This window comes from Vidua macroura, chromosome 2 (assembly GCF_024509145.1).
Source record: "Vidua macroura isolate BioBank_ID:100142 chromosome 2, ASM2450914v1, whole genome shotgun sequence".
Taxonomy (NCBI): domain Eukaryota; kingdom Metazoa; phylum Chordata; class Aves; order Passeriformes; family Viduidae; genus Vidua; species Vidua macroura.
This window is the reverse complement of record NC_071572.1, coordinates 65020057-65044679: the sequence shown is the minus strand read 5'-3', so window position 1 is coordinate 65044679 and position 24623 is coordinate 65020057. Positions and strand designations below refer to the sequence as shown.

The following is a 24623-nucleotide window of genomic DNA, read 5'->3' as shown; positions in this document are numbered from 1 at the left end:
TTCACCTTGTGGCCACACCATTATCACATTTCTGTAGCTCATATCCACTGCAGCGCAGCTATAGCTTTGATATTACTGCTTCAGAGGACTCCGAGTTGCTTGGGAAGCCCATTGGTATTTTTGCAGGATACTGCCTTTGCAGCATGCAGTGAAACCCCCTGGTTTGTTCCTAGCTCAGTGGCAGTTTCCTGCACAGCCATGAACAGACACCACTAATTACATTATTTCTTGACTGTAAAGGAGAAGGATGGGCCCTCCTCTACTGCCTCCTCTCATGTTTTTAAACCATTTGTGAGCAGGGATTTGTCTTTCTTCCTGTGTGTAGTAAACTGAGGTTGAACTCTTGTGGTGTCTTCGCTCAGATTTGAAGAGGGCCCCCCAAATTCACTGCTAGAGTAATTATTTGTCTGGTTCTGAAGCAGAGACCTGCACAACGAGCTTTGGCAAGGTTTAGTGTGCCAGCTTGTGCTGAGAAAGTGCTTGTAGTCCCCAGGTGCTGTGGGCCAGGAGAAATCCCACAAACCCACACCCATCACCCCATGACCCTTCCTGCCAGCCAGACTCCACGGGGTGTATTTGCAGGAACACAGGCAGCGGCAGCAGCAGCTTAAGCTCTGGGTAAGTGCCTTCCCTTGGGCTCACACATGTTCTTGTAAACTGAGATTTCACACAAGCCAGTGAAGACATACTTCAGTTTTATTGTTGTTTAGGCATGGATAGAAACATTAATTCTTTTGCACTCTTGGTTCTTGAAACTTGCCTATAGTGAACTCGGAGCAGTGAAAAACCCAGCTCCTCGGACTGACGATTTAAAGTGCATAGGAGATCAAGCAGAATCCCAAAAGGCGAGGAGTTGTTTATATTCTCTTTTCTGTAGCTGTGAAAGTTGAAGGACTTTTTTTTCTTCTCGTTTGCCCTATATTCCCCTGACAGCGGTATGAAAATTTTCAGCCCTTCCCTATGCTTTCCCTTTGGAGTTTTCCCTATCTTTGGAAGATTCCTCTCTGTATTTAAGAATTATTTGTAGTGATATAAACAAAGAGAGGTGGTAGATGCACACTCCTTCACAGGACTCTGGTACAACTTTTCCTGTTCAGAGTCATGCCCACTGAATTTGTTTTTTCTTTTAAAAAACGTGTATCGCTTGGCAGTGTTCTTGCACCAAAAGAAAAAGATATATTTATATATAAAGTATTTTTTGTGTGTTCACGTTTTATTTTGGAAAAACAGGTGTTTAAAAAATTTAGAATTTTTTAAACAAAATTCTAAAAAGAAAAAAAAAATCACAATATTTACAGACATAACAGAATGGCTTAGCCATGCAAAACAAATTACTTTGGTTTTTCCCCCATTTTACTTTGGTTTAAATATTGACCAAGATTATAATTTTTTTTTTCTTTTTGCCAAATAAAACAGTAACAAATTAAAGTTTAGAGGCATATAACAGGATTTCCCTCTAATATTTTATACAGCATAGAGTTTATAGGACATCTTATGTATTTAATCCATGCCAATGCACTACAGGAAGCTTTTATTAAGACATCAGTCACTGCTGCCCAGACATTTAACATTTTACAAATTTACAAGTAACAGTGTTTTCTGCCCCCTAAATAATTCAAAAGTGGCAAAATACATTTCCTAACATCCATATTTTTCGTTTATTTATTTATTTATTTTTGCCTACCAGTCTATAAAAACTTACATTTTCCCTGGATATTTGTAAATGGAAACCTGATGTTCTGCTGAATATTCCTCTCCATCAGAGCTGCCTGTTACCTTCTTCCAGAAACTAACTTTCCAGATACGATGAAACTTATCTCCCTTAAGTACAACTTTCTATTGGCCATTCACCCTAAAACCTTTTCTTATCAAGTATCATTCTAAAAAATCCCTCAAGCAAAAAACATGTTTATAAAGTTACAAACATGAATGTAACTAAAGATACATAGACATTTAATTGTTACAATTATATGTACTGTTTGATAAATTAGGTACCGGTTAAAAACACTGAAATTATCTCAAGGTGCATTCAATATCTGTAGCATAGTTAACAAAAACACACACACAAAAAATATATATATATTCTATTTTTGTGGGGAAAAAATGCAGCTTTGATATGACCACTTTTTAAAAAAGTTTCCAATTCTGACTGGTATATCTCTGAAAAGATGAAAAGGTACAGTACTTTAAGGCAGCGAATAACATAAAGGAATCAAAATTAATCCAGAATTCCAGTTCCTTATCCTAATGCTAACATGAAAGATGACTGATAACCATCAATAAAATGCATTCTTGCTCTAGAAGAAAAGGATTTTTTAGCCACCAGCTGTATGTAGGCTAGGAATTTTTCATAGTGTTCCTTACTCAATACCCAGAGCTCTTCAGGGAAACTCTTTATTCCCTTTCTAGCTTGTTTAGCTTTGTATGGTTTTTTAAATGTTCACTTTCATTAACAATTTAGTTCATTCTTTGTCACAGCTGTCACCCTTCTGCTTTACCATGATTTCAAAGAATGAAAAAGGAGTTTGACATTTTCGTTTAAGACAATCTTACGCTCTAGGTACTTGCTACGAAGCAGAGGCTTCACTGATTACAACCAGAATCAGACATGTACCTGCTCAAAGGGTGTCATAAAAACAATTGAAATAAAAACATTACACTATACATCAGATTAACAGCAACTCCCAGAACAAAGCCTTACAGTGTATAAAAATAGCTACGTAAAAAATTTACATAAAGGCAAACAAAAAGAAATCTTCAGTGCAGACATTTACAAAAAATATTTCAAACAGAACACAACATGGTGACCTATTATCATGGCTGTTGCCAAAATTAGTTTGTGGGGTTTTTTAGCTTGAGATAATTGTGTCTAAAATCCTTTGAAAACCTGGTAGTATGATCTGCTTAATACTTGAACCATGAATAGCTGTCACTTCTTTGTATATGTTTAAATACAATCCACATTCATGCTTCAATTGGTCTATATGTATTCTCTGAAAATATGAAAGATAAAGCCAGTTAAATATTTTTAAATATGTTAACCATCATAACTACTCAGTATCTATGCTGTAAATAAACAGCTACGTGAAAATTACTTTCTTCTGCAGCTCAGTGATGTAAATGCTTTCTTTCATGACAAGAATCACTGTTGCAGTATTGTTCCCAGTAAATCCAGTAAGCTTGTCTGGTAAGTAATGGATTTATGTTCATTTCAGTTATGCAGATCTACTGATCTGAAGGAATACGAAGAATATGATTGCACCAAAGGCACACAAGATGTTTACGCTGCAACATTTTCAAAATCCAAATTGACTTGTTTTCCACCTTTAAATCCTTCCTAGGACATAATTTCAGTATTCCCAATTCCCTTTTCCAAACTAGTAAAACAGTGATATTGCTGGTAAAGTGGGTGAAGTGCCTACAGCAATGCTGCATCTCTTTATATACTGCATAAATGCTCTATGTAATCCATTACATTCTAAATATTTAATGCAAAACTTGTGGTTTGTATTAGAAAATTTCAGAAAATACTGACATATTGAAATTATTGACAGTTGCATTCATTTAAAGAAGAAACCTTGTTATGTAAATATGAAATATCATAATTTCACATAATTCCATATGCTTTAAACCCCTGCTACCTCAAGAAGGTATCCAGTGCTATTTACTTAAGATCACTGAAAATCAGGGTTATCTACAGCTTTCCTGTGGAGGAGCTTACAATGCAAGCACCCCTGAATATGTAATACTCTCATTTTTAAGAATATTTGATGACTAGCTCAACAAACCTCTCTATGGTTAGCTAGTTTCCAGACTCTTGTGTTAACACAGTGTTAATTTTAAATGAGCTAAACCAGCCAGAAAAATTGTCTAAGCCCCTCCTTTGGGTACTAGGAGAGGTGCAGCAGTGGTGTATATATGTGTGAGCACAGGGTGGTGCTCTTGGTGCTCTGCAGTGCTCCTGTAATTCCCAACAGAACTTTGGCATCTGCCAGATCATTTGTAAACAGTTTACTTCATACAGATCCAGCAAGGAAACTTTCAAACCTGTTACTAATGTAATACACAGTGTCTCTTTCCATGATAAAACTGATCATAGCACAGGTGTTGAAATCTAGACTAAGACAATTGTTTTGTTCTAAGGGAAGGAAGTTTCATGACCTTTGCATTAATGATGAAAAAAAGTGACCAAGGATTTGGAAACTGTTGCTTTCAGTAAGGGAAGAAGTTCCCGTAAACATTTCAAATCATAACTTGAAACCTTCTGAACTCTGTCTAAACTTACTCTTCATATAAACACATACATACACATGCACAGTGGTACATTATACAAATTTGTATTGTCATTTCCTCAAGCACATGCATTAACATAAAGCCAAATATTAAGTTCCATCTGAATGTCAGACTTCTTTTTATATTTGTATGTGCATTTCTGAATTCTTAACTGGCCAAAAGCTTGAGTCTGTCTGTCCTAAAACTACACCACAAAGTGACCCCACTGCCTCACCTCTGGAAGGTGAGCATCAGACCAAGCTAGAGCTTTGATCACCAGAGAGAAATGGTAGACAAAGAGATTTTAATACTGTAATATAAAACACTTACCTGTAATGATGACTGACACATTTTCTCTTAAGTTTCAGATTTATGATTGTTTTCCTCTAGTTTTTTGTTTTCTTCTATATTTCCGAGATCTTTGTCTACATGTTTTGATGCTGTCCTATAATATAAAGGAAGGTCATCTTTGTGTGTCTTCAGCAATTTGTTCCATACTCATATTAATGACACTGCCTCCTCCCCTCACAGTGAACAGAAAATTTTGACAGTTCTGTTCTGAGCAGAGCAACAGGTTTGCATATGTCTGTAAATAGGCCAGTGACACCGGATCCCCCACTGCTATGGGTACCACAGGAAGTATTGCAGCAGGGCTCTGAGTGTTTGATCTACCTCTTGAGGAATTCAGAATTATTCTGAGCTAGCAGACATTTAGTAAGGTTAAACCAGTTGTGGAGATTAATGTTTCTTGACAAAGTAATTGTGCAGCTTGTTTCAAAAAAACATGAGTCTGCTTTAAGGCATACTAAAACGTTACAAGTGTAGCTAAAATATCTTAATCAACACAGCAATCTTTTGTGTATTTGTAGTAAACGACTTTCAGAGCCTGTGCCAAATGGAAACTCTTTAAATGTGAAGAAATTAATGAAAATTCTGGCACCACTGAAAATAAATCTCACTCTGGCTTGTAGGTCTGTGTTAACTATGACTGACAAGCTTTGGGTAAAGATGAGATTGTGTAAATGTTTGGGGGGGGGGGGGGAAAGAGGTATGCCTCATTTAAAATAGCAGGTCTTCCTTAATACAAGTAGTGGTGATGAATTAATGAGTTAAGTGCTTAGTTTAGCTTAGCACAATAAAACCACTATGCCATTCATTTAATCTGTGAAAAGCCTCACTGTCTGCCAAGGTGAAAGATTCCTGCAGTGCTGTGATAACATTTTGAAGGCCCCAATTTTTAAAATGTAAATGGGCAAATGTGTTTGAGTGGGACAAAGTAAATCCCTTGTGTCAAAGCAGATTATCGTATTCGCATTTTCTTGACAGATGATTTGTTTCCCCTATAGAAAAGTACGGTCTGCTGCAAAAGAGTGATGCATATGCTCACCCTTGCTTCAGGGTACAGACCCAGCGTGACGCTGACTTGCAAGGTACAACGAAGACACAGGCTGGGGAGTGGGACATGGCACGCTGACACCATGCAGGAATGTGCGGACCAGACCGCACCAGCGGGATTATCGCTAGAAGGGTGCTCCTGTGCACATCCTCCATCTGAGCAAAGGCCAGGAGAGCGGCTGCATGCCAAGTGTGCCCTGGGCTAAGGACCCTGCTGAGGCAGGGAAGCTTAGTCCTCGTCTCTGAAGAGCTCCTGGGGCAGTGCAAATGCACCTCACCCCTGCCCACCTCTGGGAGTGCTGCTGAAATACTGCTCTCCAGCTTGAGGTGGAGTGCCTGGGGAGGATGGGATTCTGGATCCCAAATCCCACAGGCTACACTGAAAGGGACCACTCTAAAATATTTTTGGTTTTAGAGGAGATTATTTCCTGAAGGGCCATAAGTTTAAATGTTTTAAAGCTGCATTATCTTTTGCTGTTGGTTTAGGGTGCCTCTGTTATATTTGTGTGACTGACAGGAACGTATCATGCTGAAAACCTATTTACTGCAAAGATCTGAGCTGCTCTTCATTGCAGGCAAATTTAATTTTAAAAGTGCTGAGATAGTATTACAAAATAACTTGTTCTACAGTGGTAAATTTCTACTGCACAGCAACAATCTATTTTTTTTTTTTTTGTTATTCAAAACCTGAAACACATTACATCAATAAAAGGGAAGTATATGAAATGCAATGAAGAAGAAAATTCAGTGCTTTGGTAGAGACTGACCTTCTGTGAGCTTAACAACCTTTCACAAATCTCTTTAATTTTAACAAAAAAGAAACAACCCCTCAAAAAAAATCCCTTGAAAATTAAAAAAGTTTATAATTTAAAACGTGTTTGGTTTAGGTTGAGCACATAATTTGGCTTGTCATGTGGCTAATGAGTCTTTTTCATAAATAATTCTCACAAAATTGGAGACAGTAGGGGAAGAGATGAAAAGCTGAAAGAATCTGGACTCAGGCAATTACCTGAGCTGAAGTGAGTTGGATGTGAGAAAGCAGAACCATGCACATCTGTCCTCATATAACTGCTAATGTCTGCTCCTGGAGACTGGATAGACTACTGGCATGGCTCACTGGGATCCTTTTTTTTTGGCTTCTTATCACCAGTTTTACAGTGCCCAAATCAGACTGAATCTCATATGACCTGACACTTAACAGCAGAGAGAACTGTCTGGTCTTTGATTAGGTTAAAAGTATTCAATGACTAATGTCAGCAGATTCTGCAATGCAATCAGGTTTTGATTTTTAAAGTAATCTATTTTAGCTCTATATTCAGTCAAACTAAATGTCACCTTTATTTTCCCTAAAGCCACACTGGGCAAAAATGGGAGATTTAAAGGGCAACACTAACTTTGAAAGAGGCAGGTGCTCCAGAACTCTTTTGGAGGATATTACAAACCACTTGCTTGAAATGAGAGCAGCAGCAGTTTTTCATGTCTGACAATCAGATGGATTTCAGTTCTCAATGCGTGAGTCTGAAATGCAGCTGTTTATTTATGATGGTTCAGTGATCCTGCTGACCTGTTTTTTGTTCCCCAAATACCATTATTGAGGCAGAATCACCACCTCAGCACAAACAATGCTGCAGCCTCTTTTAGTGCTATCTAAACAGTGTCATTACGAGACCCAGGAGTTATTTTGCACGGAGGTGTGGTGCACAGGCAGTGCTCTACCAACAGCAGAGGAGCAGCCACCCTGGCACAGCATCAGTCCCCAGGGCTCGACAGACATGGGGTTTGTAAACTTGGGTTTGTAACAGAAATGTCTCAAAACATGGGTTCCCTCAGTTCCTGAGGTGACTTCAGGCACAGGACAAATAGTCCTTTTCCAGCTTAACATTCAACAAGTTGTTCTTTACTTTTTTTGTGTATCAGCTCCTGTCAGCTTGCTCCATCTGCAACTCCAGATTGTCCTCATAATATCTGAGTAGCTGGGCAATAGAGTCTGAACTTACAGAAATAATCCCAAGGATTTACCCAAAAGGGAAGACAGCCCTCTTTACCCAGACCTGGAGCACTCTCACACTGTCATTAGCTGCAGCTACAGAAAAAAAGCCCACACCTTTGATAGTGTTGTTTGGAAGAGCAAGAAGTTGGTTGTATAAATATGAGTTTACTCACTCAACTCTTCTTTTTTTTTCCCCTTAAATTAATTTGTAAATCATGGAACATTCTGAGCTCTTACTAAAATTATGACTTGTATGTAATATTTATCTATGCTTGCTCTTCAGGAAAATAATTATCCTCAGGGAACCCTAATCAAAATCTCTCCGTAAGTAGTACCAATGTGAGATTTTTAGTATTCTTTGGAGTGTGTGTGCTGTGAGGCCACTATTTTCATGGCTCTTGTTCAGATACTGTTCATAGCATTGTAATATGAAGACCATTGTCCATGATAACTGTTTTGCCTGCTGTAGTGTAAATACAGACTGCATATAGGTGACCCAAAGATTGCTGTAGGGTCTGATATCTTTTAATCTCACAAGTCTAGGCCTTGTCCTCAACACTATTTAAGGGAGAAAGTATGCAGTGCTGTTTGTCCTTGTTACCCAACCTTGTGATAATGACAGGTAAGATTACATAAATCTGTGTAGCTCTGGGTGCTGAAGCAAGAGCCATGGATTTCATTAAAGCTACACTCAACTGCACTGTTGTAGATGATTTTCTAGGAGCTAATGGTTTTATACATCCCAATCTGGACTAGCTGCAACCTCCTTATTTACTATCTTACCTTCCACTTCCTCCGATTATTTTCACATGTCCATCAGTAGGAAAAACCAGAGAGATATTAGAAAAATATTCCAGTCATCAAGAAATGGTTGATCATTTTTAATTTGTATTATTTTTTTATTAGATTTGTGTTATGAGCTGACACTTTCAGAGATGTTTGGTAACTATGTCTTTTCTCTGAAAGGGAACTGAGTGAAAACAAATACAAATGCTGAGTCTTGTTGAAAACATAGTGAGTTTCTTACGTATTTGGCCCACCACATCTAGCTCATATGCTTGTTTGCTATAAAGTATCAGAAAAACAGAACTGTTATGCTTCTAGTGCTCAGTTTCAGAGATGCCAGTAACCTTTGTCATTACTGTCACCTAAGAAACATGTCAAGAGTTTGATGTGCTCTGAATGTGAACAACTTTAAGACTGCTATTGTGATTCAGCTGGCCCAGCTGAAGTGTCCTTCACTGGATGTTGAACCACTTTAACCTTGATCTAGCGTCATGTGACTTGAGATTTGGGCACCTCCCAACTCCAGGGATAAAAATGGGGCCAAGATCCAACTACATGCCATCTTCCATGACTAGAGAGCAGGGGACAGGGTACTGAGTGCACTATTTCCTTTCTGAATCTTTCATTTCTGATGTACCCTCAGCTGTTTCTGGCAAGATGAAAATTTCATATATGAAGCATTTACCTAACATGGGTGTCCTGCAATCTCAAATGACACTTGACACAAAAATTCTAGAAAGATTATGAAGTGCTAAATTATAGTCTGTTTGGTACAGATTAGTTTACAGCATCCTTTTTTGGAAAAAGGAGAAATCTGCAGAGAACAACTGTTTGGCCTTCTGCTCAGATGAAGGAGAAACAAGGCATGCTGGGGTAGGTAGGCTCAACTCTTTATTCAAGAGGAGGCTGGTTGCAGGATGTGGAATACAGATGAGTTTCTGATTTATGAGACAATATTCACACTGAAAATAATATGTGGCAATAATCAGCTTTTCCATTAAGTGAAGCTGAGGCAGTGAGTAACTGTACAAGTGATTTATTGTGAATATATTCCAAGGCTATAAGTATAATTCCTACTTAGTGTGGATGACAAGACAATAGAAGATTATACAAACCACAACACCAATAACAAAAAAAGTAATGTTTTTCTTGCCTCGGCAGACTTGGAAAGTTCTGTGCTGCTGCCTTCTCGGACTTTCATTTGGCATCACTTTGGGGATAGAGATTAGGTGAGTTACTGGTCAAGGGTGGGTTCAAAAAATAACTACTACCTGCTGGCCTGGATGGAGATTGGGGGGGGGGGTTGTGTCCAGAGGTGTTAGTTGCTTTTTGCAAGGTCTACTTTGATTTCTAGGCTATGATTCATAATGAAAACTTTGCCAGAATAGGTACTGACATTCTGCTTGCTCCTGCAAGTATGGTGTGCAGGAAGCAGGGAGGATAACAACAGATCAATTCAAAAATATACAGAGAACAGGAGATTGTCAATGATGATGCATCAATTAAGGGGTTTGGAAGCCAGCAACCATATGTCAAATACAGAGATTATTGTTTAACTATAAAGGCATTTTTTTTTCCAGTGAGCCTGTCTAATCAATCCTAGTTCTAATTTTTCCTCTAAGCTTTAGGAATAGAAGTGGAACATGAGGAAAAGAAGTGGTGTCCATTTAGATTATGCCATATCCTATCTTTGAAGCAGAAAAAATTGCTGTAATTCATAGATTCATCTCATGCTATATTCTACGATTCCTGTCTGCTCTCCCCACACTACTCAATGGTGCAAGAAGAGATATTTTACCTTCTCTGCCCTTGTTATACTCAAACCACCTCATCCAAAGAAACCCAAAGCAGTGTACCACAGTTTCATGGCTCCACATTCATACATTTGAAAAGGCATGACAAAGTTATTCTAGACATTATTGCAACAGTAGCAAAGTGTGGGAGGAAGAGCACTATGTTGTTACTTTTAATTTTTTCCCAAAAAAAGCATAAGCTTTGGAAAAAAATCAAAAAACCCTCTATAGTATCTGAGTACGGTTCTGTGCATGGGTAATTTATAACAATTCTATATTTGGAAAACTTCAAAAACCTGATCGGTTATGGTTGAGTCAAAGTCTTTATGTATTATCCAAAAAAAGAGCATTTCTTAGCAGATGGAGAATTCCTTGTTGTATTTTCACATCAGTGAAAACACATTTGTTCATAGTAAAATCCCACTGGTATATTTTAGATTTCATTTGATTCAATTTTAATGGAAGATCATACTAAAACCAACTGAACTTTAAGACTGCTTCTACACCTGTACTGATTGGAGCATGTTATGCACAGCCACTTAACCTCCCCTGCTCAGAAGCAGCTCTGAGAGCTGTCAGAAAGCAAGCCTGCTTCTGACTGCCCTCAGTTCTCCCTGGAGACAAAGGTATGGGGGGAAAGACCAAGTGGGGCACACAGTAATAGCCAGCTTCAAAAGGATGGAGAAACACAGTCACTTCTTGACACCTTCCCATTTATTTTCTGAAGTGAGCCTTTGTGACAAGGAAGAAACTTGAAAATGGAAAATGCTGTTCTATGCCTATGATGTCTAAAACCTGGATTGGGATGAGAGCTCCTAGATATTTCAGCAACGGAAGCTCTATTTTTACCAATTTTATTTCAGAAATCTCAAAGTACATGTGAACAAAACAATTTAAGGATCTCTCTTCTCCCTCAGATGGTTGAGTCTTATTCTGTATGTTATTCCATTTTTAAATGAAACAAGGTAGCCAGTTTCTAAATGAAGGCAGTTTCTAGCACCTATACAGCCACACAGACTTTCACACGTCAAGTTCCACAATTAAGTACTATATTAAATGCACAGAGTCAGCACAGACTTGGCTGTCAGGAAACAAGACCTCATTACTATTATGATCTATGAAAATCTTAGAACCCCACCTCCAGGAGATGAGTCCCATTACGCATTAGGACAAGCCAATCAGAGGTACCAAGTTTTCTTTTGCTATCAAGTGCACCTACTGTAACAGCTTTTCCCCACCCCAGAAAACTGGGATGCTGCAGAGGAAGGAAAACAAGTAAACAGGCATATCTTCTTATCACTGCTCTTTTCCAGCTTAGTATAAATTTTTCAGAAAATTCTTACTTTGATTTCTTCACATAGAGCCAGTAGACAACACCTGCAATCAGAGCAACCAGCAGAAGACCGACCACAATTCCCACTATTAGCTTTGTCTGGTCATTAACCTTTTCACTATTGTCATCTGAAGCAAAGAAGAAAAGTTAATGAGATGACCTATGATAAAGTAAAGCATTATAACATTTCTAAAGAATTTTCACCAGAAACAGAAAAAGGGATTAGAAAGTAAAAAAAAAAAAAAAGAATAAAAAAAGAGTGAGGAAACTGTACATACCAGTTCTATCCTCTGGCTCATCATATTCTGGAATACTTACTGAAATGAAAATGTTAAAATTGAATTAAAGACAACACAGACCTAAAAATCACCTTTAATTACCTATTTACAGCAATGACAGAAACTGGAACAGTGTATTCCAAACAAGATATATAATCCCATCTTTAAATAGAAGCCTTTCCTTTGTAACTATACTATACCCATTAGAAGAATCTTACTCTAAACCTGTAATATTCAAGTCAGAAATATTTCTGACCGAGAATTTCTGTGCTACCTTTCCAAAGCTTCTACTACCTTTCATCATGATATATGATTAAAGCCCAGTATGGCTGATTTCTGTTGTGAGTCAAGTCATACCAATAATAATAAACTGTAATTTAGGGACTAAGAGATATAGTTAATTTTGTAATCAATAAATAACTCTGTCTAGTAAATGAAGTATTACTTTGCAGTATTTTGTATTATTATGTTGTACTATTATTTTGTAATATTGTTTACTTTTGTAGCTAGCCAAGAAAGTCATGAAGACTAAATCAGTTATTGTAGAAAGCTATCAATAAATTATATGTACTACTGATCCAGAGTAGATTTACAATTGCTTGATTTAAGACAAAAGGTTAAGTATCTTAGTATTAACATTACTATGCAGACCTACTCTTCATTTGAGTGTGATGTATGGGTACTTTATGAGAAACTGTAACTTTAAGGAAATTATTTTAGAGGACACTCACTAGCAGAGACGTTCATGGAGGTGACAGTCCTTTCTAGCTCATTTTCTGCAATGCATGTTAAAGTTACATTTTCCTCAGGAGCAATTACAATTTTACTGGAAAATTTCCCATTAACATATTTTGTCTCCTCTGTCTGAAAAGATGAAAAATGAAGATTAGTATCTTTTAAAAACCAAAGAACAATACATGCATCACTTGCATTACACATTGAAAATGTTCAGAGGGAAATAACTTTCAACTAATATTTCAGTTTTCCAAACAATAGCAAGAGAAATACTACATTGTTTTATTTAATGATAATGTGAATATTTGAAAGAAAAAGTTGGCCAAAATATCCAGTTATAGATAGTATAGTGTGCACTGTAAGACCAATGATAAAAAAGTTTTTTTTTTGAGAAAGTTAACAACATTCTGTATTTGCTTTTAATTCAAGTTTTTAAAAAATATTCCAAGTGAAAAAATTCTTTAAAAAAATTCAAATTTCTAAGGTATAATTTTTCCATCTTGCTGTTTTTAATTTATGTCATTATAAGGGGAAGAATTGTTCCAAGTTTTCCAGTTTCCAGCTTTCCAAGCTATTTCCACACTAAGCATTATTTTGCCTAGCTACATGTGTCTAGTAGCACCTATTGTATCTGTACTGTAATATTGATGTGTTGTTCCTTGAATTTGCTGCACATCATTCTTGGATTAATGCAACACCTAGAGAAAATTATTTGCAATCATTTATATAGCTTCAAGAAAATTGCTGTCCTATACCTACAAGTAAACAGACAAATTTTGTCAGCTACACATAATTTCTGTAGGCTCAAAGCAAAACCTAATGGAATGTAATGGAATCTACAGGATCACTGTACATTGTCCTTCAGCCACTGACTGTAGAGAGGTCTCATTTATTTTTCCTGCTAAGACAAAATCTGGCAATGCTTTTCATGGGATTTGGTAATCCATATGAAAATACTTCAGTTTGCATATTTTCCAGGTATTTTCCCTGCTATATATGAGTTCTTATTTATCCCTCAGGATGAATGCATAATTGTGCTGTTTCCAGTGAGAAACATACAAAAACATAAATATTAGGATAAAAGCTGCAAAGCACATAAGGAACTATACTGAATGTAACTTCTGATTCACACACGCCAAATTTCATTACATTTCACTCAGTTAATGCCTACATCAAGTACCCATTTGCTTTCTAATGTAAGTTCTACAAATGCATCATTATTTGCAAGTTCTTTATGCAATGGCAAAATCAGCACATTACCCAAAGAAAACAACTAAGTACCTTCATTTAAAAAATTGCATATTTTATTTGTAACCTTTTCTTTTTCCTTTCAGCTTCAGCTTGTAGCCAGTGGATCTCCTCTGCCTTCACCTGCTCTATTCAAAAAGGCTTTATCATAAAAAAATCATCCATGTAAGCACCATGTAGCTACAGCTACCTCTTAACCTTCCCTTAGATAAATGAAAAAGACTTTTCTTCAATCTCACGACCACAAAAATGTTCCTTGATTTTAATCTGCACTTCCTATACACTAATTTTTGGTGAATAAATAAGAAAGATACTTGCTTTATTTAGGATGCTTCCGCTGCCCGTAACTGTCCACTGCACTGCTGGTTTGGGGAAACCTTCCACGTGGCAGATAATTGTTTTTGACATTTTATTTGTGTTGGTTTTCTTGGTCATTTTGATCTGAGGTTTTCCTACAAGAACAATAATACAGTTAACCATTTTGTTTTGAAAGAACAATTAATAATCATAACTATCTGCTTGCTTACCTTCCACAATAAGTTTAAGTGTCTGTCTTTTCCTCAATCCTTCGACCTCCTGTAGAGTAGTTTCACAGACATAGTTTCCAGCATCTTGATACTGAAGACTTGAAAATGATGGACTTGTTTGCATTCTGGTATTGTCCTGATAAAGTCAGGAGTTAGAAACAACAGAGATGGACTCACGATACATTAACCCCTTAATGACTACTATCAACAGAAGTTTTCACATGCTTTGGAAAATTTCAGCCTCACTTTTTTAAGCTGTTTCCCCATTAATAAGTATATTTGAATACACAGCATGAAAAGTGGAAACTGCTGGAGATTTATAGAAGCTATCTCTTTCTTCTTGAACAATTTTGTTTTTAAATCAAGACCATAGATGGGATCAATTATTAGCTCTGAGCTTTTCTAGTAGGTTGGTCAAGATCATGAGTGATAAAACATTTGAGACACAAGTAACTGTCCTCTAGGGCAGGCTTGTGAGATCAGCATATGCTCATAAACAACCATGAAGCATCATTACTGTAAGTTTCCAGCACTACAGGTTTTGTATAAAGACACCTTCAATAGCTACTATTTTCACCATCCAACCTTTCAACCCTTGCCCTTTTATTATGTTTATCAGAACCAAGACCAAGCACACCTCTAACAAAATGCACCAAAATTCCCCCAAATCGGCTTTTCTTCTTAGAAGAACCTTATTCTCAAAGGGCCTTGTATAGACCATTTCACAGAAGTTGTATTTGTGTTACAATATGCCTTAATTCTCTGCATTTGGAAGCTGAGCTGAAAATTACAGCAACTGATTTTCAGCCACCAATGTGAGTAGATCTCATTTTAACCACATGCGTTAGACCCATTTTAACATTCTTTAAAAAGCCCAATGGACAACTTCCTTCCTTCCTTCCAGAACACTGAAGTAGCAGCAGTAATATGAAGAGGTGAACACCCAGATGGAGTGTGAAATAGATGAATTACTGACCTTTATCCAAAACACAGTTGCATTTCTACTAGAAGAAATTGTGCATGACACAGGCAGGGCCTCTCCAATCTGTTTTGTGACTTCTCCACTAGGAGTAAGCTGCAAATCCAGATCTGGGATAGAAAGAACATTTGTAAAAAGTTAATCTCAGAATGCCTGGCCCATTTCAGAGGCTTATCAAGAAAAGAAAATGTGACTAATTGCACTCATTAATTTCAAGATTTCATTTCTTCAATAAAATTCAAGTCAATTTTACAAGGAAGGGAGATGAGAGAATTATTCTAAAACAGGCATTGCAGAACATTCATATTTTTGCTGTAATTATACCTAAAAAGAAAAGCAAAACCTCACTAATCACTAGACAAATGGATACATTTTTTCACCTTGTTCTGGTGAAAGAATGACACAGTAGGCACAAGAAGCTGAAGAAGTACTTTACATAACAGTATGTGCATCTCGGAAAGAGAAGCACAGAATGCTGTGAGGGTAGTTTGCTATGGGCCAGGTAGAAATGCATCTTCAGGGGAGGACTAGTGCAGGTGGGGACAGGTTATCCTAAATGGTAATTGTGGAGAAAAAGGCAGGTCAAGGGCTACCTTTCTTTTGTGTGATAAAACTAGAAGATTTTTACCCTCAGAATCTGAAGGGATGAAGAAGGTCAAAGAGGGTGTATGAGACATGATACTGACTGAAGGGGTGAGAAGTCTAAATTACAAGGTTGGGGAACTGCATATGAAGCCCTTTATTTATTCTCATTTGTAACTTAAAATGCCACTTTTGTACCTCAAAAAAGAGTCCAAGCTCTGTCTGACACATTTAAGCTCAAGGGAAATTGCAGTCAGTGACGGCTGTGTTCAACACAAGGCAGGGTGAGAGCCAATAACAGAAACATCAGGAAACACTGCTCTGGCTTTTTCTTAGTTTAAGGATTTGGCAGGCTGGTCATTTTTTAAAAAAATTAATCTTACAGTGAAAGAAAAGCAGAGCTTACCAATCTTTATTTTGCCTCCCTTCTGACAGTGCCTTGCTTGTAAGCCAAGCTGCCTGATTGAATGACTATCACAGATGTGCACATACACAAACACATGCAGTCAGAAGCACACATGACCTCATCTAAAATATAGTACTTGCTGGAAAAGGGCTGCAAAGTCTCCTTTTGGCTTTTAAGCAGAGTTTTTCTTAACAAAGCAGTGAATTTCACTACTAGCTTCATTCAGTGGTTGCCCTGGGAACACCATTATAATTAAAGGTAGAACTTGAGGGAACAACTAGGGTTCTGTTGCAGCGTGCAGCTACGCAAATGGAGCAAAAGGGCTTTGTGAATTTGAGATGGGAGTTTCTGTTTCCTAAACCTAAAGCTGGAGTTTCTATTCTGTATTTTTACGTGTATTCATCCTTCCCCCTAGAGTTATTCCCATTGGATTTTACCTATAATGTATTCACACTGGGCATTGTTCTATTGCTTTCACCTTATCTCTTATTTTCCCCTATAAAACCTGTGTCTGGACCCCTGATCATTGTCACTTGTACGTGTGGCGATCGGGCAAATACAACCTACTTTGGACTGCACAACAAGTGTCCGATCTCTCGAGTCTCTTTATCCCGGTCTTGATCGCGCTCTCTGAACAGCTCTGTCCGTATCAAACAAACCCACAAAGGTGTTTGTTGCCTCTCTCCGGCTGCTCCCGGAAGCGCCTGGCCAGCGCCCCGGGAAAGTGTAACCGGGCGAAAACAAGGAAGTCGGAGAGAGAAAAGAACGAAAAGCAACAAGTGGCGCCCGAATGCGTGGCTTTGATGCGGCAGCTGTTTTTAAAACACGTCAGATAGCGCTCCGGTTTGGGGCTTTTCCAGACGCTGATTTCCACCGCCGTCACTGCGGGAGACATGGCCCCTGACGCCGCCACCATAGAGCCGTCAGCGCCAGACTCTGCCCAGCGGGAAAAGCCTTTTGGACTACGGCGAGTCCGAGAGGGCTTCCGCTCCTTCCGCTCAGCCCCGCAGACCTATCGCCGCTGAGAAACTTTTCTGGCTCCTGCCGGGATCCGGGTTTCCAGCGGAGTGAAGACACAGCTTCTGCACACCCCAAAAGACGACTTCAGACCGGGAACCACTGTTGTTTTTTGTTTTCTAAGGGTCGACGGATTGGTAAGATTCAATACTAATGCGGGAGGGCCCCAGTTAGTGGATCTGGGTGGAGGTACCCCCGTTCCTGCAGAGGGAAAGGGCACGCAAGCGCGCTGCGTGTGAGGTGCTGCCGTCAGGTTTTAGACTTTTTTAGGTTTTTTTCTTAGTTTTTTCAGCAGCAGGCGGGTGAGGCTTGCTGGTGGGCAACATGGGTGAGAAGTTGTCCAAACAGCAGAAAGAGATTTATTACCAAGTAAAAGTAACCCTGACAGAGTCAGGAGAAAGTTTTTCTAAAAGTTTTGTGAAAAAGTTCATAAAGTGGTTGACTTTAAAGTTTCCAACATCTCAGCTCAGGATGTGAGGCAGAAAGTCTTTTGGCAGGGGGTTGGCACAGTTTTAACACAAGGCACCAAGAAGGGGGATCCTTCAGTGAAAAAGGGTTTCATGAGGATCTTTTTGTTAGTTTATGACATTGTTAAAGAGGGTGCAGACAGTCGGGAAACGCGGGAAACTGAAAAGAGTCCATCTGCTTTATTTCCCCCGTCTCCCCAACCCCCACGGTCTGAAAATGCTAATTGCTCTGTTGAAACTTCTGTTCCTAAACCTTCTTCTGATTCTTTTCAGAGTTGTGGGTGTTCCCAAAAATGCTGTACCCCTTCTAACCCCTTCCCTCAACCCCCACGGGATGAACCGCCAAAAAATGGCGGCAGCCGTGTGGCACGGGTCTTTGTCTCATCACAAGATGGACAAAGAAGCACGGCGGGAACTCCTTCTTCCCAGGTACCCCCCCCACACCAGTCCGTGACCCTCCTTCCTTTTGTCCTGACCCCTCCTCCTCCTCTCTTGCGGCAGACGAAACCCCTCCCAAGTGCTATTGCAGGCCTCCGCCCACAGCACCACCCCTCCAGGTGGTTCCTTCAGCTCCACCCCTCGAGGTTGCACCACCTGATCCCGCCCCGCTCCACATGGCATCACCAACCTCAGCCACTCCCACACAAACCTCCACCCCCGAGCCTCCGGACCCTGCCCCCCCTCCTCCTGTTTCCCAAGGCCCGGCCTCTGGTTCCCATGGCGACGGGAAAGGTGGGGAACACGAAGCCGGGAAACAGAAAGCAGGCAAGGATTCAAACTCCTTGTTTCTCGCGCCAGTGTTGTACAACGTGAGAGGGCAAAACCCCAGATGGGAACCACTTTCATACAAAAGCATAAAGGAGCTCTGCAAAACAAAACGTGAATTTGGGCAAAAAAGCAAATTCTTTAAGAGCATGTTAAAAGCAACTTTCAATTCTAACACCTTAGTTCCCACTGACTTAAAGCGCTTGTTCAGTTGCTTGCTCCCTCCATCAGAATACAGAATGTGGGAAAGAACTTGGAAAAGGTTTGCAGGAGACCTTCCTCCAGGAATTTTGCAGAGTCCCGATTATGCAACAGATATAGAGGAGGATGAGATCACCCTCGAACATCTTGTGGGTGCAGGGGACTGGAATCAAGCCCAAAAGCAAGCAGCAAGGATTCTAAAACCAGTGTTAGACCTCACAAAAGATGCAGCAGAACGGGCATTTCTTAGTATGCCCTCAAAAGAACCTATAATACCTTATATCACTCTCAAGCAATCTGTTTCAGAGCCATTCATGGATTTTGTTGATCGAGTGAGAGACATGCTCGAGAAAAAGGTGGAAGGGCAAGAAGCACGAGACGAACTCACGTTTGAAATTGTCATCACAAATGCAAATGATGCCTGTCAGCGAGTCATCATGGCTCTTCCAGCGTCTCCTCCACCTACGCTGGATCGGCTCATCGAGGAGTGCACAAGAAAAGCCACACTGATGGCAGAAGACTTGGTGGAAAGTCCTCAGGGAAAAGTGGTTGCTCCAACATCAGCAACCCCAGAAACTCCAACATCGAGTTCTCCTCCTTCCAAACGCAGGTGTTATTACTGCAATGAGGAAGGCCATTTCATCAGCCAGTGCCCCTTTCAGGGGACAGCGCCTCCTCATGGGGGGAAGGAGTGGGGGGAGAATTCTCCAACCAGCAAAAAGACTAATTGGGGAGCGCAGACCTACCCTGTGTGATGATACAAATGGGGTGGGTCAGGGGGTTGTTGGAGACCCCACAGATGACGCAGTTGCGTCAAACAGAAAACGCCGCAAGGGAGGAGAAGAACCCTCATTCCTGTTTTTCCTTTATACTGGCAGAATTTTTATAGTTAGTTTACCCTGTTGTATGGTTTCATTTTTCTTTCAGACTAGCAAGATGTCAATTTCTACGTTCCTGCTCCTCGTTTGGCTCCAGAAAATGACCTTCTACCTGTCCACAGGGGACGCATGGATCGTCCCTCAGCCACGGAAAAAAGTGTGGGTCACCCTTGCCCAAGCTTTGAAACAAGAACACCTGTGTTTAGCCACTGCCTCAGCAGAAAATCCAATGTCCACATGCCTGGTAGGGATTCCAAGCAAGGGACAAGAATTTCCAAAGTCTTTGATCCATTTGCAAACTGAATTGAATGAAAAAATCCCCCGAATATTTGGAAAGAGTTCTACAAGCACAAGGATGTTGTAGAATGTGTTAAAATACCTGTTCAGAATCCCCTGCTCCTGTGGCAAAAGTTTGTTCTAGACTTGCCCGCTGCTGATGGGGAGCCCCAGGAATTAGAACTACTGGGCTCCAGAAGAGCTGAATTTTGCGTTCAATTTAATTTTTCACCGGATAAAGAAATAAAACTATATGCACAGGTCAGACAATACAAGATGGAATTCAGAGCAAGCCAATGGTGCACAGCTGTTGCTGTTTTAGAGGTCCCTAGCACCATGGATTTCTATCCCCGCAAGCTGGAAAAGGGAATGTTTTTCATCTGTGGGGATAGAGCATATCCAGGAATCCCTTCTCGTCTTGTTGGAGGTCCATGCACTCTGGGGCGTCTTTCCCTTGCTTCCCCCAACATGACTCAAATTCCAATCGGGCAAACGAAAAGTGAAACAAAAATTACTAAACGGAGTGCAAGTCAATTTGATGAACATTGTGACGCTGAAATTTACCATTGGGCAAAATCGAAAAGGGTTGCCGTCTCTGTGTTCCTACCATGGGTAGCGGCAGCCAAAGCATTGAGTGAATTAGGGAATTTGGAATGCTGGGTGACGAAGCAGGCAAGTTTAACATCAGCAGCCTTGAGTGACCTGCTTGCAGACGAGGAAATTACCAGGAAAGCCACCCTGCAAAACAGGGCAGCTATCGATTTCCTGCTGTTTGCACATGGGCATGGATACAAAGAATTTGAGGGATTGTGTTGCTTTAATTTGTCATCAAAAGGCCAAAGTGTTCAATCCTCCATCCAGGAAATGAGAAACCTCATTGGCAGCGTGAAGCAGGAGAATGAGGACTGATTCAAGGGCATGTTTAAGGGCTGGGATCTTTTTGGGTGGGTGTTGTCCCTTCTAAAGGACATTTGTTATTTTGTAGTTGGAATTTTTTTAGTTTTGCTATCATTTGGGATTCTCAAGCGAATCATTTTTAGCATTGCTTCCTCCAAGTTTGCAGCCTCCGCACCTGTTGTAGTTGCTGCTGCCACCACGGGAGGAGAATGGTGGGAAGATGGAAAACAAAACAACACTGCAGTTTGATAGCCGCAGTTTCTCCTTCCCCCAAAGCTCTGTTCATTTTATTAAACAAAAAAGAGGGAGATGTTGCAGTGTGCAGCTATGCAAATGGAGCAAAAGGGCTTTGTGAATTTGAGATGGGAGTTTCTGTTTCCTAAACCTAAAGCTGGAGTTTCTATTCCGTATTTTTACGTGTATTCATCCTTCCCCCTAGAGTTATTCCCATTGGATTTTACCTATAATGTATTCACACTGGGCATTGTTCTATTGTTTTCACCTTATCTCTTATTTTCCCCTATAAAACCTGTGTCTGGACCCCTGATCATTGTCACTTGTACGTGCGGCGATCGGGCAAATACAACCTACTTTGGACTGCACAACAAGTGTCCGATCTCTCGAGTCTCTTTATCCCGGTCTTGATCGCGCTCCCTGAACAGCTCTGTCCGTATCAAACAAACCCACAAAGGTGTTTGTTGCCTCTCTCCGGCTGCTCCCGGAAGTGCCTGGCCAGCGCCCCGGGAAAGTGTAACCGGGCAAAAACAAGGAAGTCGGAGAGAGAAAAGAACGAAAAGCAGCAGGGTTCAGCCTGTACTATGGGTCTGCAGCATTACTATCTGTGTTACAAGTCCAGTTTCTTTTCTGAGAGGTCACAAGAACTGTACTTTCATCTGTGAATGAGTCAAAAAATTCTGATGACATAAAATGGCATCTTGTTTCTGTATTCCTATGGGGATTTCCTATCCTCTCTCCTGAAACTGTGGCTTCCAGAAGAAAAAAATTAAAGAAACAAAGTAACAAGACTCCTCCAGTGAGCAGTATATATTCAGATAGTGTATGGGATGTGTTTCTTCTTGCTTTGTGTTACTCATAAACACATTCTACCAGGGCAGAGGGGCACCTAAAAAAAAGCTAAGATTTTTTTTTTTCCCCTCAAGAATTTCCTTCTACATGTACTTAACCCTTTTGCTCTTTGAAGCAAGATAGCACCTCAAACCTAAGAGATCACCAAAGACTGTTCAGAAGGCATTCCTCTCATATTTACCATAGGAAGCAAATATTCATAGAAGTTTTTGCCTTCATCTCAGGCAGGAGTGACACCGAGCCCAGAGCAATCCTTCAGCCCAGTTTTCCTCCAGGATAGTCTGACTGTGCCCTGCTGGCCCCTTTGTGTGGTGTAACTGGGACTACAATCCCTCCCACACTGGTCTTGGTTGCTATAGCAGTTCAGGAAAATGTACAGTGTATGAGGTGAGCTACATAACTAAGAGCAGTATTTTATGACTTATGAGGCAAAACAGAATTCAGCTACTGTTTAACATAGGATCCCCTCTAGGAGCTCTAAATGAGCAACATGATTTAGCTTAATTTTCTGCCAGTTTAACTGTAAGGTCAACAAATAAATGTGATGCAGTTACCTTTACCTCTCTACTTAGTAAAGAATCTCTCTTTGGTAGAAGTATGAGGAGAAAACATTTCTTGCATATAGAAGACTATCAAAATTAAATTTTGTGTCCATTGAAAGAAAAACTTTTTCTGTGAGAATTTTCTGTGCATTTCATATTTGGCTTTGGAATGTTCTTCAGAAACAAGCTCTTCATCAGGCACCATTTTCAATATATGCTAGCTCTTAATGTGGTCTCATTTGAAGTCTTGCATTGATTTCAGTGCTGTCTTTGCATACCAAGTAGACCAGGGAAGAGACAGATAGCGCATTCTGCATGTATTGCCACATCATGTGAGGGAGGTATGGAATTAATGTGGGCAAGACTGGAGCACACATTTCAGTTTGGAAGCTGTGGCACATCTAGGACAGACTCCTAGCATTTAAAGAAGGCCTCTGATGGAATACTGTGCTGCAATTGGGAAAACTATGCAGGCACTTGTTTGTTGTCTGAACTCCATAAATAAACTAGCAGACAACTGGAAACTTCTCCTAGTATCTTGAGAATAGATTTTTTCCATGCAACATTCAAAAGGTGATTTCCCCTGTATTTTCAAGGGCTTTACAGAAAGACGAGACAAGTCAAGACAAGGCTATAAAAATATCTATAGAGAAATACAAATGCCATACTCCTAAGACTTTTAATTTACTGGATGGCTTGCAGAACACATGTTAGCAGAAAGGAAAACATCACAAAGAGGAAGTTCCACAGACCTACTTACTCCACACTAGGTTTTATGTGCAGAAACAATTACAGAATCATAGAATGTTTGGGCTGGGAGAGACCTAAAAGATCCTCTGCTTCCAAGTCCTGTGCCATGGGCAGGAACACCAACACTGGACCAAGCTGCTCCAATCCCCACAGCAACAGATAATGAAAGGGCACTGTGGGTTGAAAGAGCTGCTTCTTTATAGCTCAGGGAAGATATACCTGTTCTCTACTGCTGGGTGCTTTCCTTGTCTCACTCAGGGTGTGCTTCTACAGCTCTGTAAGTGGCTGTAAACAGCTTTTGCCCTGGTCCTCTGCCTGCCAGTTTTGCTCATCTGACCCTGGGCAAACTCACTGAAGGTACAGAGCTGGCAGAGAATTTACAGCCTCGTGTGAAAAACTGCAAACCCACAACATCAATCCTGTTCTATTGCTGCCTCTGTAGAAGGACAAATCATGCCAACCACGAGCACTCAGTTCTGCTGGACTTTAAACTGGGACCTGGCTGCACAGATCCTGCTCTGAAGGGCATGAGCTCAGGTTATACAGTCTGTCCTTTATGGATAAGGAAGGGAATCTTTCATCCCCCCTCAATTTCCTTCATAAATTATTTCCCTAAGCATTACAGCTGCTTTAATGTCAATTTTCAGCCTTCCGTGAGTCTCATAATTTACAATCAACTTGGAAAAAGGGAGCTTGCTATTCTCTACAAAAAAAAAAAAAAAAAAAGAGGATTATGGTATTATATTTTATTTCATACCAGCAAGAAGCTTTCCCTACCTAGATACCAAAAGAAAACAGTGCCATTATAATGCACAATAAAATTAGTTTGGGAAAAGACACTACAGTTGAAATTTAACAAATTAATATAAAGAGTTTCCTAAATTTAAACTAATATTATTATATTGCCTGCTTTTTGTTGTGCATCTCTCTGTTAAGGGCAGGAGATTTTTAGCTCATGAACTGGCAGACCTTATTGAGAGGGCTTTAAACTAGGTTTGAAGGGGGAAGGGGATGCAGCTGGGCTGTCTGGAAGCAGGCCCAAGGATGGTAAGACTGTGTTAGGGGAGAAATCAGTAGCCCAGCTGAGGTGCATGTATACCAATGCACACAGCATGTGTAACAAACAGGAAGAGCTGGAGGCCATGGTGCAACAGCAGAACTATGATGTAGTTGCCATCACAGAAGCGTGGTGGGATGACTCACTTAGTTGGAGCACTGCACTGGATGGCTACAAGCTCTTCAGAAGAGACAGAAAAGGGAGAAGAGGTGGAGGGGTGGCCCTTTATATTAGGGGGGGGTTTGGATGTCATAGGTATTGAAACTAATGATGATGAAGTTGAGTCTCTATGGGTAAAAATTAAGAGGAAGGCCAACAAGGCTGACATCCTACTGGGAGTCTGCTATCATCCACCCAACCAGG

At 40.0% G+C, this 24623-nt stretch overlaps 1 protein-coding gene across 3 annotated transcripts in view; it reads right to left on the bottom strand.

Annotated features, from left to right (window-relative positions):
* Positions 1 to 678: 678 nt before the first annotated feature.
* The window catches only part of ALCAM (activated leukocyte cell adhesion molecule), a 121246-nt gene continuing 97301 nt past the window's right edge, over positions 679 to 24623 (bottom strand). Inside the window, exons 9-16 of one of the 3 annotated variants that reach the window (XM_053971031.1) lie at positions 15334 to 15446; positions 14358 to 14493; positions 14145 to 14282; positions 12579 to 12707; positions 11848 to 11886; positions 11580 to 11697; positions 4603 to 4717; positions 679 to 2993 (exon numbers count right to left, since the gene is read on the bottom strand). In XM_053971031.1, the coding sequence (XP_053827006.1) occupies positions 4630 to 4717; positions 11580 to 11697; positions 11848 to 11886; positions 12579 to 12707; positions 14145 to 14282; positions 14358 to 14493; positions 15334 to 15446 (761 nt within the window). In that variant the 3' untranslated portion in view covers positions 679 to 2993; positions 4603 to 4629. Of the gene's footprint in view, positions 2994 to 3026; positions 3234 to 4602; positions 4718 to 9533; positions 9654 to 11579; positions 11698 to 11847; positions 11887 to 12578; positions 12708 to 14144; positions 14283 to 14357; positions 14494 to 15333; positions 15447 to 24623 lie in introns of those variants that run through there. The other 2 variants (XM_053971032.1, XM_053971033.1) reach the window with 2 other exon arrangements.